Genomic DNA, 18,427 nt, shown 5'->3' on the forward strand with positions numbered 1-18,427 from the left:
AAGCTTGTGATTTTAAGACAGAATTTCTCCAAAGACTGATCAAATAGTTAAACCATGCCCTTGAGGTGAAAAACCGGGATGCGTGTCTTCTAGGGCTGCGCTCCCACACAAGTCATGTGACCTGCGTAAGATCATGGTTTCAAGAGACCATGCCCAAGAGCACAGTGCCCCAAACCACCCATTTTTGGGCACTGCATGAGATTGCGACCCTGAAAAAGTGCTTTTTTCAGGGTGAGATAGTGGCATGAGATGGCTGTGCCCAAAGTGGGCACTGGGCTCTTGCAAAAAAAGGGACATCCCAGTTTTGCCAGGACAGTTGAGGGGTATGGTCAAACTGCTTTCTTTGTTAAATTAGTGCCACTATCTAGGTCTGTTAAAGATTGGCTTTGTTACGTAAACTTGGTCCAAAGTTTCATTATCATAGCAGCTGATGCTTAGATGAGGGGGCTAGGCCTTCCTCCCTCCCCTGGCAAGAGCAGGGGTCACACAAAGGCCTCATTTGCTGTCTGTGAGAATCCAAGGCTGTGGTATTGTTGCTCCACCTAAAAACCTAATGGTGGGACAAGGTCTCCTGGAGTGTCAGTGCTGTGAATTTTTCCATCTTATGCTCACTCTCTATATATTTGAAAATAAACCATATGTCACTAAGACTCCATAAGGCTTCAGTGACCTCCTTTCCAACAAAACCCAACCCAAGGCTGGGACTCCTGTGAATTCCTACTGCTCATCAGTTGGATCATTTGTAACAATATGTTCTTAGGGTTAAGGTCTGTTGAACTCAGTGGGACTTGCTCCCAAGAAAACATGCATAAGATCAGAATGTTAAGGCCACCTGCAGGTTTGCGTGAATATAGGCATTCATCTTTCAGTAGTACATGACCTTTGAGAGGCATGCCAACCTCTCGGGTTATGTTTCATCCCACATAAATGTTTTTTAAATACTTTATAATTACCTTAAAACAAATAAACAGATATAAATCACCAACACACAAAAATCCCCCTATATTTCCTCCCTGTTTACCTATAAACAAGACAAGGCATATATTTACAGCTGCCAAAAAGAAGGAAAAACTAATCTGGCTTACTCTTGCTAAGAACATAGGAACATCAGAACAGGCTGCAGGATCAGGCCAAAAGCCCATCTAGCCCAGCATCCTGTTCTCACAGTGGCCAACCAGGTGTCTATGGGATGCCCCAAAGCAGCACCTCAGCACAACAGCCAACTTGTGATTCCCAGCAGTTGTCATTCAGAGGCATACTGCCTTCGACAGTGGAGGGCGGCGGCATCATCCTGGCTAGTAGCCATTGATAGTCTTGTTGTTGTTGTTGTTTAGTCGTGCCTGCCTCTTCATGACCCCATGGAACAGAGCACGCCAGGCACTCCTGTCTTCCCCTGCCTCCCGCAGTTTGGTCAAACTCATGTTAGTAGCTTCGAGAACACTGTCCAACCATCTCGTCCTCTGTCGTCCCCTTCTCCTTGTGCCCTCACTCTTTCCCAACATCAGGGTCTTTTCCAGGGAGTCTTCTCTTCTCATGAGGGGGCCAAAGTATTGGAGCCTCAGCTTCAGGATCTGTCCTTCCAGTGAGCACTCAGGGCTGATTTCCTTCAGAATGGATAGGTTTGATCTTCTTGCAGTCCATGGGACTCTCAAGAATCTCCTCCAGCACCAGAATTCAAAAGCATCAATTCTTCGGCGATCAGCCTTCTTTATGGTCCAGCTCTCACTTCCATACATCACTACTGGGAAAACCATAGCTTTTACTATACGGTCCATGAATGTGTCTTTCAAAGCTATTCAAGTTGGTGGCCATCACTACTCCTTGTGGGAGTGAATAGGAGAAGTTCCCTCCTAGGGGGACTTTGATAACCTTTCGATACCAATGAGCTAAACACTGAAATCTGCTAAGTGCCGCACATCAAACTGCTGTGAAAAAAGACAGCTGCAGAGGTGGCTTCAAATGTTGCCAGATCTTGCCTACCCGTCTTATGGCTATATATACTGAAATTGACTTCTGCAGGGTTAAGAAGGCATTTACCAAGAACTAACACCTAAAGTTCCATCCTCAGTGTTCATAAAGCTGCATTTATATCCCCTGCCTCTTTAAAAATTAATAAATCATGGTTTCAAAGTGTGATTTCAATGAATACATTATGTGATGATTATGAGCTAGAGCAACTAACTCATCTGCAAAGAAAGGAATCCACAATATTTACCATTTCAGCCAAAACCACTGGGTATCCAGAAACTTTCCACAAGGGGAAAGCGATTCTGCGATTCTGTCCTCATATCTGGCCATCAAAAAGTCCCAGCAGATGAAGAAAATGCCCAGGATGGTGAGTACAAGGAGGGCCAAAGCTCTGCGAAAATTCAAGATACAGGCCGCAATTACCATGGCCAGATAAGCTGTCATGGAAACAAGCATAGTCATAAATCAGATATGCCATATATAAGGCATGCCCATTGCATACAATACCTGTCCTCCCTTGTTTCCTCTCCCAACAAAATCCTCAAACATCTTTGCTACAATTATCCAAGCCTCTGTTTGGAAAACAGCACTTCAAACAGTGCTACTTGCATAAGCCAGTGCACTTATTGACGCAATTTTCCTTTCCATGCGAGATAAGCAAATGCTTGGGGAAGCATTCAGTGGGAGAGCAACTGCTTTGCACACAAAAGGTTCCAGGTTCAATCCCTGACATCTCTAGGTGAGGCTGGGGAAAGAATCCTGGAGGAACCTGCCAATCACTGTAGGCAACATTGAGCTAGAATCTAGCTGCTAGATGGACCCAATCGTGTGGCTTGGCTTAAGGCAGCTTCCTATGCTGGAATGCCGGGGAAGAGTGAGGTCCAGCTCTGAGGGATTTCTGGCGGTTCCCAGAGAAGCGAGGTTGCAGGGAGCCAGGCAGGGGGCCTTCTTGGTGGTGGTGCCTGCCCTGTGGAACGCCCTCCCATCAGATGTCAAGGAAATAAACAACTACGGTGGTACCTCCGGTTGCAGATGGGGTCCATTCTGGAGCTCCGGTTGCATCACGAGGTTTCCGCAACCTGAGGGACCGCTTCTGCGCATGTGCGTGCGTGGCGGTAGACCACTTCTGCGCATGCGCGTAGCATGGTAGAGCGCTTCTGCACATGCACACGAGGCAAAACACTTCCGGGTTTGCCACTTTCTCAACCTGAAGTTTACGTGTAAGCCAAGATGCTATTGTATCTGACTTTTAGAAGACATCTGAAGGCAGCCCTGTTCAGGAAAGTTTTTAATGTTTGATGTTTTGTTGTGTTTTTAATAATCTGTTGGAAGGTGCCCCGGGTGGCTGGGGAAACCCATCCAGATGGGCAGGGTATAAATAAATTATTATTTTTATTATTATTATCGAGGAGGGAGGATGGTGGAAGCATCCTTACCCAGCAAAGCAGAAAGGACCACTCACACTATCACATCTAATGTTTAACTAAGCCAAATTTCCATGCTTCACTGACAAAGAAAATTAGAAGACTTTCTCACATTACACTTGTTGATATGTGTGTATCTATTTGAAATTCTCTGTTGCTGATCAGAGAAGAGTTGAGAGCTCCACCCCAAGTGCAACATTTTCCCATCACCACATACCTTCATATCACACAAAAGGTACATTTTAAAAAGGGCAAAAGATTCTCACATGCTAATTTATATATATAGATGCACATTTGGAAATAATTACTATAATTTACCGGTAAGTAAAAACAACACCACATCTACTCTGAATAAAACTTAGTTGAATTCCACTCATAGTGCTTCAGTCTCTGTTCTTGTGAAAGGGAGGGGATAATGCAAGAACTGTTGACTATCAGGAAGTATTTCAAGGAGACCTGGCCAGTCTAGGGCAGGCTCAGCTACCTGTTAGACCACAATCTGTATTCTGGTCCAGGGTAAAGGTAAAGGTAAAGGGACCCCTGACCATTAGGTCCAGTCCTGACCGACTCTGGGGTTGCGGCGCTCATCTCGCTTTACTGGCCGAGGGAGCCGGCGTACAGCTTCCGGGTCATGTGGCCAGCATGACCAAGCTGCTTCTGGCGAACCAGAGCAGCGCACGGAAACGCCGTTTACCTTCCCGCCGGAGTGGTACCTATTTATCTACTTGCACTTTGATGTGTTTTCGAACTGCTAGGTTGGCAGGAGCAGGGACCGTACAACGGGAGCTCACCCCGTCACAGGGATTTGAACCGCCGACCTTCTGATCAGCAAGTCCTAGGCTCTGTGGTTTAACCCACAGCGCCACCCGCGTCCCAGGTAGGTCCAGGGTAGGTTCAGTCATTTGAATGGAAGCTATTTTGAGGTTCATGGAAGAGCTTTGGAAGAGGCAGAGGCTCTAATGAAAGAAAAGCCATGACTTAGCAAAGCCAGTCTTTATTCTGTAATATAATGTGATCATTTAAGACAGAATTGGCTCCCATTGAGGGACTTTCATGATTTGGTAAAATGGATACATTATTGGCTCATTTCCTCCCATGGTATATTTAAATGAGGAAGTCTCTGCGATCACCAGTAAAATAAGGTCTGTGTTTCTCCTTTGCACACAAGTGCCCAAGTCCCTCAGACAACAGCGGAAGTGCTTATGAAAAGGAACCAATTATTTAGAGAGGCCTTTTCACATATATTTCTGACTATTTGCACCCGGGCCTGTGTTATGCAAATAGCTAGAGACATGGAAACTGAATCCTTAAATATTAGCTCCCATGGTAAAAAATAAAAATAAATAAAGTGTGCTTTGTTTTGCACTGTGAGGCAAGTGCCTACATGTGGGGTAATGTGAGATTAATGCATGGCGTTTCTGCAATCCTCTCTTCGTTGTGTTTTCATTAAAGATTAAGGTGGGAGGAACCACCTTTCTGATCCAAGAGCAAAAGGTAGGAATGAACAGCCAGCTTTGATAACTTCATTTTACAACTTGCAGTGTGAACATGTATTTTCTCCAGGAGAATTGTTACAAAAAGGGGTTTACAAAACAATATTGCTGAAATATAAGTTCATTTACCTATCATGATCTCAATGCCAGCATGGCTTCATGTTGAGTTAAAATCATTACAAACCAACTGTGCTTCTGAACGCATGAACATTTGGGGGTTGACCTCTGCTGAGTCAGACCCATTGGTCCTTGTAGCTCAATATTGTCTACTTAGATTGGCAATGGGTCTCAGCGTCTGAGACAGCAGACATTCCCAGCCCTACTAGAGAGAACATGAATTGAACCTGGAATCTTCTGCATGCAAAGCAGGTGCCCTAACAATGATTCTCAAAATGTGGGAGGTTCAGGGAGCCAACAAGTTTTTCCAGTGAGCTTTTGGGGTAATTTAGATAATTTAGGTTGAAATCCTGTACACACTTGGAAGCAAATCCCATCAACAGGACTTCTGAATAGATATGTGTAGGGTCACACTGTAGTAAGTTTAGAAGTAGGTGGCAGGCTCTTGAAATCTTTCAAAGAGATTTCCAAGAATCAAAGTATTTGTATAGTTGGAAGGGACCGCAAGGATCATCAAGAAGTCCAACCCTCTGCAATGTTGGAATATTTTGCCCAGTGCTCAAACCCATAACCTTGAGATTAAGATTCTCATGCTCTACCAACTGAGCTATACTGAAAATATGTATATCACATCAAGCCAATTTGGTGCAGTGGTTAGAGTGTTGGACTAGGACCGAGATGGGGAACCGGTGGCTCTCCAGATGTTGTTGAAGTCCAACTCTCTTCATTCCTGATCTTTGACCACGCTGGCTGGAACTCATGGGACTCTGGACTAGGTCTATCTCTGGACTAGGATCTGGGAGACCAGGGTTCAAAACCTCATTCAGTGATGAAACTCACTGGGTGACCTTGGGCCAGCTGCAGTCCCTTAGCCCAGCCTACCACACAGGGTTGTTGAGGGTGGGGGAGAACCATGTATCTCCTTGATCTCCTTGGAAGAAAGGTAGGGTATAAATGTAATAATAATAATAATGATGATGATGATGATGATGTAAGTGTACATCATATCTTTCCCTCTGTAGATCCTAATAACAAGTAGCACTACTATTCCACATGGTATGCAATCATCAAATAAGTTTCATTTGCTGTCTAATAAGGTTATTCCATTTTGTGTCATTAATTTCAGGCTTCAAACAGAAACACACCCACCCAAACTCTCTATAAAACTAAGAGATTGTCATTTTCTGTGATGTCCAGTAAATACCTGCTATTAGTATTCCATAAATAACATATCGAATTCTGGTTTTATGTTTCCTGGAAAAGTGTAAGGCTGCATCATATTTCTTTTCAAAACACCTAGGATGACAAAAAGCAAAGAGGGTGGGTGAAAGCAAACAAAAGTGAAGACAAACAGAGGAATAGGAATACCGAACTGAAGCAGGCTACTTCTCCAGGCTGAAGCGGGACTTCCCTGAAGCAGCCCAAAAGTGAGCAGACTGGAACCCAAGCTCTGGACCCATTTCTCAGATTTGTAAGGTGCTGTCTTCAGAGTAGAGTCACTCAAAAACGTATTGGCACACTGATTCTCAGCCTTTTATCCAGACAGGCAGGAAGCCTTATTACAGTTCAAGGACACATTCCAGCCCGCAGTGAGGTTTTGTGGTCTGGAGATTGGAGAGAGTCCCAAGGACGAGAAAGTAAGTCCCGGAGGGCTGCATTTGGTCTTGAGTTTCCCCACCCCCTGATCTCTGACATTCTGTATAAAATATGGGGCCTTAAATGCTGGAAGTTCTGGCTTTGGGAAACTCATCATCTCTCCAAGTCTCTTCCTCCCAAGATTTTGTTAGAATAAAATGGGGCTGCCCTGTGTACATCCCTCTGTGTTACTTAGAGGAAAGAAACAATAACAGTTTTGGCTGAAGTTCAAGGTCAAGTGATGACCTCTGGAATAGGCTTCTGCACATCAGTGACACCTTTGGAATTATGGTGTTGAATGTTGATTTGGCAAACAGAACACATCTATGTGGTGACATTTCACTTGAAGAGGAAAGTGGCAGTGGGAAATTCAGAATGATTCTTTTACCCTTTGCACCCAGAGTCCTTGTTTTCTCCTGAGTCATGTTTGTCCACTTCCTGGTCACCTTCAATACTGATGTCTGTATCAAGCTGGATGGGTCGGGGGAGGTGGGAAGAAGCAGAGAAGAATCTTGAACATGTCATCCTCAGCTACTGTTTCTTGCAAAATTGAGTGCACAATCTGAAGGATAATTACCATCCAATCCATATCCAAGAGGTGAAAATCAGATTTATCTGCTTACAGATGGAAAATCGGGTCCTCCCTTAAAGAGGGCACGTACTGCGGTGAGACCTGGACAACCGACACCCTGTGTTGTGGGTGGGAACATTTGGTAAGCCACAACACCTGACCGGTAGGTCCCTCGAAGCTGGGTACAATCTGGCCAATGGGACGCAGTCCAAATGGTTCGAGGGACCTATATATACCCTTGCATGTGACCCAGAGCTTCCTCTTTCGGCGTGTGCATTCGGAACACCCACCCACCTCTCCCTACTTTTAGAGCTTGTTGCACTTGACCTTGCTATGCCGTCGTGTGTCGTCTGTCGTTGGGATAGGGGCACGGCAGGAATTTTCCCCACTTGGCTGATTGGCTGTTGCCATTTGGGTTTTGTCTGCCGCGTAGCAAATCGTCACAACTTGTACGGTTGCGGATAGGCTCTGGTTCAGGTGACAGGGATGGGGGAACGCTCTCGCCATCCCTATGTGAAGGGCGCTCCGTTAAAGGAATCCAGGGACTCGATGGTTTGGTCAACCCCTGAGAGAGGATTGTGCCCGTGCCTGAGTCCAGGGGGACATTTCGGTGGCGGAGATAGCCTGTTCCCGGCTTTCCTCTTATCCAGGTGTTCACCCTTGGCTGACCTATGCTGGAACCCTGGGTCAGCGCTACCTGCATGTCAGGGAGCTATTCGAACCAGAGCCTATTCAACCAGTCACTTGATGTAAACAATAAAGTTGTGGCCTAAATTCTGCCAAAAACCAAACCAAAATTTTGAGTCATGTGTGAATTTATTTAGGGGGGAGGTTTCTGGGTCTGAACACGCAAACAAATGAAATTCTCATCCATTCTTTCCTGCAGCCCAGTCCCAGGCATCTACCTCTGCTGACATATATGACCTTAAGCTAGCCTAACACTGCATAGGATTGTGGGTTTTGGGCTGTTATATTAAAAACACCATCACCTTTAAGTGTTATTTTAAAAAGGGGGCACAAGATGTTGGACATAACATAATGATGGCTGACTGGGAACAGTTATGGACCACAGGTATGAAATTTATGGCATGTAATGCCCTAATAAAAAATTTAATGAAAATGATTTATAGGTGGTACATGACACCAGTCAAGCTTGCAAAAATTTATCATTGGCCCGACAATAAATGTTGGAAATGTAATGAGACTGAAGGTACATTCTTTCACCTTTGGTGGACATGCCCAAAGATTAAGACATTCTGGGAGATGATCTATAACGAAATGAAAAAGGTACTCAAATATACCTTTCTGAAGAAACCAGAGGCCTTTCTCCTGGGCATGGTTTGCCAATTGGTGTCAAAGAAGGATAGAATTTTTTTTATGTATGCAACAACAGCAGCAAGAATACTCATCGCGAAGTATTGGAAGACACAAGATTTACCCACCCGGGAAGAATGGCAGATGAAGTTGATGGACTATATGGAATTGGCGGAAATGACTGGCAGAATCAGAGACCAGGGAGAAGAGTTGGTGGAAGAAGACTGGAAAAAGTTTAAAGACTATTTACAGAAATACTGTAAAATTAACGAATGTTAGGAAAATGTTGGAATGAAGTTATATGGCTTTAGTAGAAATGTTATAAGGAATTAAGTATAAATAGATTACTAGAGTATTAAAGGGGAAAATAAGGTTAGAATGTATCAAGATAATTAAAGGATAGAAAGTAGAGGAAGATGGAAAGGAATTGCTGAAACAATTAATAGAAGTGGAATACAAAAAGGGAGGTGTGAAGAGGTCATTGAAATAAGTGAATGAAAGATAAGATATTGAAACTGTTTGATGTGTTTTAAACTCTTTTTGTTTTGTTTTGTTAGTTTAATGTGTTAGTGTAAGGTATTGTTTTTGTATTGTATTGTATTGTATTGTTTATTTCTTTTTTGTAGTGTTTAAATTGTTGGAAAAATAATAAATATTATTTTTTTTTAAAAAAAGTGTTATTTTAAAAAGGAAGAGAAAGCAGCAGGGGGTCAGAATCATGATCACAGGAAGAAGTTCCCCTTGCACCATGGTCCAAATGAAATCCCCCCCCCCAACAGCAATTGCAAGATGGAAGTTGTGTGTGAGTGTTGTCAGGACTGTGGGGCAGGTGGAAATGGGTAAACTCCTCCTGGCCCCACCCATTTTTTTAAAATCCAGATTTTTAAACACAGCTTTCCCCAGCCTGGTGCCCTCCAGATGTTGCTGAACTCGGAGGCAGATTTGGGGTGTGTGTGCAACTGGTTCACCTGCACTGGGGGCCAAGCCATGAGGCTGTTGCAGGGGGCACTGCAACAATAACTGAGAATGAGATGTGAGAGGAGGGGGAACATCAAATTTTGGTGTTGCACAGGGCACCACTGAAATCTGAAAGCCCAAAGTCTGCCACTGCTGGACTAAGTCTCCTATCAACCTGAGTGTTGGCCATGCTGGCTAGGGCTGATGAACGTTGGAGTCCAACAACATCTGGAAGAAACCACATTGAGGAAGTCTGCTATATGTATGCAACAACAGCAGCAAGAATACTCATTGCAAAATATTGGAAGACCCAAGATTTACCCACACTGGAAGAATGGCAGATGCAATTGATAGACTACATGGAGTTGTCTGAAATGACTGGCAGAATTCGGGACCTGGGAGAAGAGGCAGCGGAAGAGGACTGGAAAAAGTTTAAAGACTACCTACAAAAACACTATAAGCTGTATGAATGTTGAGAAAATACACGATAGAAAAAAAATATGGCATCAGTAATTTTGTTGTAAGATATATGAGAATAAGTGATGTTTAAGAAAAAAGAAATTGGAAGTAATATTATGTTTAAACTAAGTAGTTCAGTACATTGATAAAAATATCTAAAGATGGGGACATAATATTTGAGAATTACAAGATAAGAATTGAAATAAGGTAATAAATTGCTGTCCATAATTTTATTATTGAGAACGCAGGAAAGGGAGATGTGAGGAAGTCCAAAGCTTATGGAAGTATGATTTATGAACTGCTGTTTTTGCTATATTTCTCTTTTATTCTATGTCTATTTTCTTGTTTTTCTTTGTTTTGTTTCTGTTTGTTATATTGTGGTGATGACATTTTATATATGTTTGGTGATTTTATGTTTAAAATTTGCAATAAATATGATTTTTTTTATAAAAAGGGGAAGTCTGCTATAACAAGAAGTGTAGCTTGGCCCTTAGCTTGGTTGGTATTCAGATTCAGAAGTGCTTGTAGCAAGTGGGTGAAATAAGTAGTTCTTACCTGGTTAGGATGGAGGGAGGTGCCTTTTTCCATGTTCCTGTGTCTCATTGCTATATCATTCTTTTTGTTTGTATCATCACTTTCGATTTCCTCCTAAAAGGCACAACAATTGAAAACAGAGGATTTGTTCCGATTGGAAGTTAATAACAAACCTTTATCAGCCCATTGGACAACAACAGGGAGGACACCCCCACTGCAATGCCTTAGTAAGAAGATAGCAGAGTTAAAGAGAGACAATAGACACTTTCAGACATTCATCCTCAGTGAAACACCATACTTGTCTACGTGAGAGTCTGCAGTTGTATTGTCTGTTATTACAACGTTCAAGTGAGCTCTTGTAGGGCATAGAATAGAAAGTGCACACTGTCGACCCTCTGCCACTCACCTACACAGCTTGACCTTCTGAAAAGGGTGATTGTGAATTTTGGTGAGCAGGTTGTTGTTGTTTCAATTTATATACTGCCCTATACCTGGAGGTTTCAAATAGCATTATAGGAACCATGGGAGGCACCTAATGGATGAAGCGGGAGCTGCAGAATTAAGGATTCCTAGTATTTAGTACTGACTTCATAGTATTCTGGTCCAGTCTAATTCAGTTTCCCCATGACCCATCTCAAAGATTTATTCGTTGTCCCACAGCAGGCGTCTAGACTGTCCACAAAAAATACCGAACTAAACTGTGGGAGAGAGAAGGAACCTGTGTAGTTGGACTCTTAAGAGTCCCAGTAAGCATGGCTAATAGTCAGGGATGATAAGAATTGTAGTCCAACAACATCTGGAAGGCCACAAGTCCCCATTTCTGTGTTAATGTCTGTTAATGTCTACATAACTGCTGTTAAAGGCACAACTCCCATGGTTGCTTGGAAAGTTGGCAGCTGTACCAGATTCCAAATAGGCCAGAGCTCATATGCATATAATATTTTACTGACATAAATTTTGACTGATGCAATTCCCCCCCGTTTCTCATAGTTCTATACTTGTAAACTTAGATACTAAAACCCTGAACTACATAGTATCTGGCAGCTGTTTAAAGTTTAGTCTTAGATTGTGGGCTTGTGTAGTCTAAACAATCATGTGGTTTTGTTATATGTTGCCCTTTGGTTATGATTACTCCTTGCTTACAATGTATTTTTCAAAACTTGTGGTCTCCAATTCACCGTAAAGATCACGCTAGCAATTTTGCCTAGAGCTTTTGTGGAACCAGAAAATTTGGAAGGACGCCTTCTTCCCTGGCTAATGGGAGTTGTAGTCTGGAGGGCACCAAGTTCGTGAAAGCTGCAATCGGGTGACCAGAAAAGAACAAAGGAAGGTGATGTTCTTCATCAATTTCATCATATAGAGCAATTTCAGCTGATGCCGCTGTTTAGCACATCTGCATGATGAGTTGTGCCTGCTGAAATGTTCAACACGACACAACTGGTCAAGGTATAGGAGCCATGCTCTCCTTTGTGTTTGATCACACTTCTCAGCAAAGATGGGTCCTAGACATAACCATGCTTGGATTCCTTGGTGCTTCTTTAGAATCTCTCTTTGTGACTGAAATGAGTCAGTTCTCTGTTCTGGATCAAGGCCATGAAAAGAAGCACTGCTTCCTTGGACCCAATCTGCCATTGTCATAATGGCAGCATGATTATAGGTCTGACTTCACTGCTATGCTATATGCAAATACTTTTTCTTTCTATCCCGAGGGCAGGAGTGGCTTCTGAATCATCTGCTCTGACATGGCCTTCAGGAAATGAAAATGTAAAGTTCTTAATGAAAACAGATCCTGCCCAGGTTAAAGAAACTACATTAATTAATTAATCACATGCCACTAGTCATGTAGGCAGGCATGCAAAAATGATATAGAAACAAAAAGGGAAGGGATCACCTAAGGTTCACGGATATGAATATCTGAGAGGTTTTTTTTGGGGAACTTGGGCTATGTACACACCGGTGGCTTAAAATGCGGCAAGGTGTAGTACTTTCCCTGTGCTGCGTTTCAAGTAACATTTTTATGTTGACTCTCAGCACGTTTCCGAGCACAATTCAAAGTGTTGGTGTTGACCTTTAAAGCCCTAAACGGCCTCGGCCCAGTATACCTGAAGGAGCGTCTCCACCCCCATCGTTCTGCCCGGACGCTGAGGTCCAGTGCTGAGGGCCTTCTGGTGGTTCCCTCATTGTGAGAAGCAAAGCTACAGGGAACCAGGCAGAGGGCCTTCTCGGTAGTGGCGCCCGCCCTGTGGAACGCCCTACCATCAGATGTCAAAGCGATAAACAACTACCTGACATTCAGAAGTCATCTTAAGGCAGCCCTGTTCAGGGAAGTTTTTAATGTGTGACATTTTAGTATATTTTTGGTCTTTGTGGAAGCCGCCCAGAGTGGCTGGGGAAACCCAGCCAGACAGGCGGGGTATAAATATATTATTATTATTATTATTATTATTATTATTATTATTATTATTATTATTATTATTATTATTATTATGTTGCTGTACACATCAGAGGGGACAAGGATGTCTTCCCCTGATGTGCATTACCACAGATGTCACAAATGTACACACCTCAGCTTAACTGTGTCAGTTTTCATTTCTTAGTGCAGAAAGTATTGATCTGATGTGTAGAATTTCTTCCCCCTATTCTACTTAATTCAAGTGGGTTCTGGAAGCTTCTCTGTGTGAAAGAAGCAAGCAGAAGGTTCCTGATGTTTGGGTTATTCCTTCTGGGAAGCTGAGTACAGCTGATTTAAACTGGTTCTATTTTGTCTTTCTGTCTTCTGTCTTTCTGTCTTCTTCTTTGGCGAGCACTCGTAGCCGAGTAAGATTGTCTTCCATAAACACGGTTTTAACAATGAGTCCATAAGTGACTGTGGAGGCCAATTCTGGACCCACATGTCCTTCCACAGTGGGGACATTGGTTCCCGGGCGGGAGTTGACCACGATGTGGATTTGCCAAGCGTGCCTTCCTCTTAGCATGTTTCTCCCTTGCGTTCTGAGTTCGAGTGTCTTCAAAGCCCATGACACCTTTGGTAGTATAATAAGAGGCCAGAAGGAGCTTGGCTTTCACACTTTATCTTTCTGTCTCTCTTTTGTTCTAGTGTGGTTTTTGTTCTAGTATACTATATGCTTATTATAAGTAACTTGTAAGTATAAGTTAAGTCTGCTGCAACTGGATTTCTTATGGACAGTGCCAATCCTGATTGTATTGGATTTATGACCATTATGCTCATTTGCCTTCAGTAGCAGTAAAGCTTTGCTGGATGAAATACAATTGCCTCTGGTCTATTTGGGGAGGGTGTGTGTCCTGCAACATGTTTAAGTTTTCACTCTCCTAACTATACATTGGAATCTACTCTGGATCACTATTGAGTAGACTTCCAATTGACAAACTGCAGCTTACATTTTCAAAGCAGATGGAAGCTTGTTTGAGCGAGGAAATGCCAAACAGCAGCATTTGTCAAGAAACTACTGGATAGGTATGGATTGTGACTAATGCGCTGCCTGCTCAGCTTCAAACAATAGCAGTGGGGGCATAGTGGAGCCAGGGTAAACAGTAATGTGTACACAGCTTGGCTTTTACTGAAGAGGTTCCTGGTTCAGAGTTCATGCCAAAGCATATTGCCACCATCCTGCCTCAGTAAGGATACAGGAGAGCAATTCTGAGCCCTTTAAAGATGCTCATTCAGGTTCAATGAATTCTGTTCTTTGGGCAAGCATCTCCACCTCTGACCTACTTGTTAGAAAGTCTCTAGAGAGCCTTCTCTGTGCACACTTGCATTTGTGTGAGGAGCCTCTTAGGCTATACTGTTTAAATGAGGGATGAAACCTGCCACTACAGAGGTTGCTATCATCCCTAACCTTTGGCCATGCTGGCTGGGACTGAGGATAGGCGTGGGGAGTACAGCAACATCTTGAGGGTCACGGCTTCACCACCTCTGCCTTAAATGTACAACAAATGTGTAAAAGCAAAACAATACAAAAGCATTGAAGATACCACCCAATTGGGCAGAGTGATTCACGGGCTGTGTAGACGCTATTCATTTAAAGCACATTTGATCTGGACATTATAACAATTATAAGCACATTATAACAATTGATATTGCTATAATTTGGGTATTATTGAGTGAATGTTGGAAAACTAATAAAACTTATTTGAAAAGAAAGCACGTTTGAAGCATGTTCTTTCCCTCAAAGAATTCTAAGCAGTGTGGTTTATCCCTCCGAGTCACAATTCCCAGCAACCCTTATCTCTGTGTGTTTGTGTGCAGGGGCAGAGGAAGGGGGGTGCGGTGGATGTGGTCTGCCCCAGGTGTCACCACTGAGGGTGTGTGTGACAAAATGCAGGGCGGCACTCATGGTGCGGCCTGCGGCTCGCCCGAGCCATGCGTCTCTCCTGGGAGAGACACGGTGGCTTGGGTGCTCCAAGGCTCCGCGCTGCCCAAATGGTCTGCCCCCTGCCTCCCCCCCAGCTGTAGGGAGGAGGCAGGAAGTGGGAGGAGGCAGGAAGACTCCAGAGGCCCCTCAGTGCACCACACCCCTATGGGTGACTTGCCCCAAGCGCCCGAGCGGCTTCTTCCGCCGCTGTTTGTGTGTGCATTTAATGTGTTTTATAGGTACAGTGTAAACCCAGTGTAAACTGCGACGCGGGTGGTGCTGTGGGTTAAACCACAGAGCCTAGGACTTGCTGATCAGAAGGTCGGCAGTTCGAATCCCCGCGACGGGGTGAGCTCCATTGCTCGGTCCCTGTTCCTGCCAACCTAGCAGTTCGAAAGCATGAAGTGCAAGCAGATAAATAGGTACCACTCCAGCAGGAAGGTAAACGGCATTTCCATGTGCTGCTCTGGTTCACCAGAAGTGGCTTAGTCATGCTGGCCACATGACCCAGAAGCTGTATGCTGGCTCCCTCGGCCAATAAAGCGAGATGAGCGCCACAACTCCAGAGTCGGCCATGACTGGACCTAATGGTCAGGGGTCCCTTTACCTTTAAACCCAGCCTAAGTTTCTGACTCTGGATTAGGGATGGGGAATTGGACCTGGCCAGCAGGCGGGTGTGTTTGCACAGCTCCTGTTTTGCTCCCTTATTGACAGTCCCCCCACCTGATAAATTTTAACTGTCCACTCTGATAACGCTGATCATGCTGCTTGTATGTCTGGGTAGAGGATATAGAGGGTTGTATGAGTGTGTGTAGGAACTAGCCTGCTGTTCAAAGGTAAAATACACGATCATTGTTCTGCCCATGTTTGCCTCTGCTCCTACCCATCACTGGCATTTGGCCCCCAGGAAAATTGCCCAGAAGGAAATGCAGTTCTCTGTCTGTGGAAAAAACCAAACAACCCTTATCTTTGATGTAGTCAGAAACCACTCTTTGCTTAATTGTACGCTGTGCTCTGGATTATGAGGCTTTACTATTCAGGAGGTTGACATTAGTCCAGGATTTGTTATATGGGCAGTCCTGTTTTGGCACCAGAGTTTAAACCAGAGAAACGTGTATTTCCTCAAGAGATTTGCATTGCCCAGTTGCTGACGGGAAAGGCACGTTTGTGAAAGAAGCCACAGTTCCGCATAGCAGAGCGCAGTGACTAAGTATGAAGTGTAAAAAAAACACTACAATCTCCACTTGAAATTTCACTTCTGGTGTGAGCTTCCTGCATGGTCTTAGACAAGTCCCTATTTGAAAAAATAATTACTTATTTACTCAAATATTCCACTCCAGCCTTTCTGTGTCACTTTTGTGAGTCAAGGCAGCTCACAGCAAAGATTTGTTTAGGAAGAAAAAGAACAATGAATACTATTATATCACAAGAGCAAAATCCACTGAGAAATTATCCCTCACAAGCCCCATTTGAAATGAATGGAGAACCTCTTCCTGGAATGTTCAAATATCTGCTATGCCCTAAGGGAAAGTCATGCTGAAAAGTCTCCATATTTCATGTCTGTATGCCTTCAGAGTGTTGGAAATGACATAGAAATAATAGAATGAATAGTGTCTGTAATGCTTCAAAAGCATGCAAAACCTGCTCTGTGAGAGATGAGCTAGGGGACATGAAGAACGGGTGTGTACACCCTGGGAAAAATTACTTATCATATATATTACCAGTGAGAACATTCTCTGAGAGCTGATCCTTAAGTAACCAGAACAGTATGATACATGCGCAAGAGGAATGGTATAACCAGGTTTAGGGGAATGCCAGCTTTGCATTAAATCTCCAAAGCAGCTGACTTAAAGGACTGCTTTCGTCTTTTTAGGCACACAGGGTGGGATTCAACTAAGTTGTTACATGCATGGAACAAGGTCTGCTCATGCAATGAGACTCCCCCCCCCCATGCACCTCACCCCCTAAACCTGCACTTGGTGCCTGGAAGGATTCCTGAAACAGGTTTAGGGTGTGTGCATGTGATACAAGGGAGGAGGAGAAGGGAGGAAAGTGGACCTTGTTGCGTGAGTGTTCTGTGCGTGCATCCCTTACATAGAGCTGCATTGAATTTCACACCTAGAATTGCTGTGGATAACCACCCCCTGGCCCAAATTCTCCATTCTCATTGAGGCATTATGGCTGTTCCCATCTTCTGTGGCTGTAGCTTCCTCATTCCCTATTCTGCCCCAGGACTGTAGGTCTTCTCACTGTTTCAGAGCAGAGAGGGAGAACTCAGATGCAAGAGCCTTTCCTACTACTGTCAACTGTCAGCAGCTTTCTTTCTTTCTTTCTTTCTTTCTTTCTTTCTTTCTTTCTTTCTTTCTTTCTTTCTTTCTTTCTTGGTTTGGTAGGGAAGCCAACCCATGCTGCCTCAAATTACTCATGATAGCCAACTAGAATTAACATAAATAGTGCATCTGCATTTGAGAACCCTTTGCTGTGCAAAAATGAGTGTGTGAAGCTTTTCTTGGCTTGGAGCTAAAGCAATTAACCACTTGTTAATTGCTGATGGTCTTAGAAAAGCCCTTTCCAAACATAGAGGGAGGGAGGGAACAAAGACTGTCACTGCAAGGCCACTCCCATTAGTAGCCTAGAAAGCATTCCTATTATGACCTTTTGACCATTAGGAAGTAGATATCTGTATGTAAGCAGTTGATATAAGCTGATAATTCACTTATTTACTCTCTAGAATGAATGAACAATGCTCTTTGTTTAAGCTTAATGATTAAACTCTTAGTGCATCCCTAAGGTGTGAAACTTGGGTCTAAACACAGCAGGATATGGGAGGTCTGTGATCACCTAACTCCATTTTTTTAAAAGTTAAAGTAGCCACAAGGCACCCCAGTTTTGATCACTGGCACTGGGAGATGGGGTATTTAACATAAGGAGCCACTATCATAGAATCATAGAGTTGGAAGAGACCACAAGGGCCATCAAGTCCAACCCCCTGCCAAGCAGGAAACACCATCAGAGCACTCCTGACATATGGTTGTCAAGCCTCTGCTTAAAGACCTCCAAAGGAGACTCCACCACACTCCTTGGCAGCAAATTCCACTGTCAAACAGCTCTTACTGTCAGGAAGTTCTTCCTAATGTTTAGGTGGAATCTTCTTTCTTGTAGTTTGGATCCATTGCTCCGTGTCCGCTTCTCTGGAGCAGCAGAAAACAACCTTTCTCCCTCCTCTATGTGACATCCTTTTATATATTTGAACATGGCTATCATATCACCCCTTAACCTCCTCTTCTCCAGGCTAAACATGCCCAGCTCCCTTAGCCGTTCCTCATAAGGCATCGTTTCCAGGCCTTGGACCATTTCGGTTGCCCTCCTCTGGACACGTTCCAGTTTGTCAGTGTCCTTCTTGAACTATGGTGCCCAGAACTGGACACAGTACTCCAGGTGAGGTCTGACCACAGCAGAATACAGTGGCACTATTACTTCCCTTGATCTAGATGCTATCAATCTCACAACCTGCAATAGAAAATGATTTTCGCCAGAAGTCGGAGATTATACGAATGGAAGCTTGGTGGAGCAAAAATAGAG

At 43.7% G+C, this 18,427-nt stretch overlaps 1 protein-coding gene across 2 annotated transcripts in view; it reads right to left on the reverse strand.

Annotated features, from left to right (window-relative positions):
* The window catches only part of SLC28A3 (solute carrier family 28 member 3), a 48,748-nt gene that overhangs the window by 24,695 nt on the left and 5,626 nt on the right, over window positions 1-18,427 (reverse strand). For both annotated transcript variants that reach the window (XM_081213700.1, XM_081213699.1), the window contains exons 2-5: window positions 10,494-10,586; window positions 7,026-7,108; window positions 6,207-6,298; window positions 2,216-2,405 (exon numbers count right to left, since the gene is read on the reverse strand). In XM_081213700.1, the coding sequence (XP_081069826.1) occupies window positions 2,216-2,405; window positions 6,207-6,298; window positions 7,026-7,108; window positions 10,494-10,586 (458 nt within the window). The remainder of the gene's footprint in view (window positions 1-2,215; window positions 2,406-6,206; window positions 6,299-7,025; window positions 7,109-10,493; window positions 10,587-18,427) is intronic.

The sequence above is a fragment of the Podarcis bocagei genome, assembly GCF_964188305.1.
Source record: "Podarcis bocagei genome assembly, chromosome: 11".
Classification (NCBI taxonomy): Eukaryota; Metazoa; Chordata; class Lepidosauria; order Squamata; family Lacertidae; genus Podarcis; species Podarcis bocagei.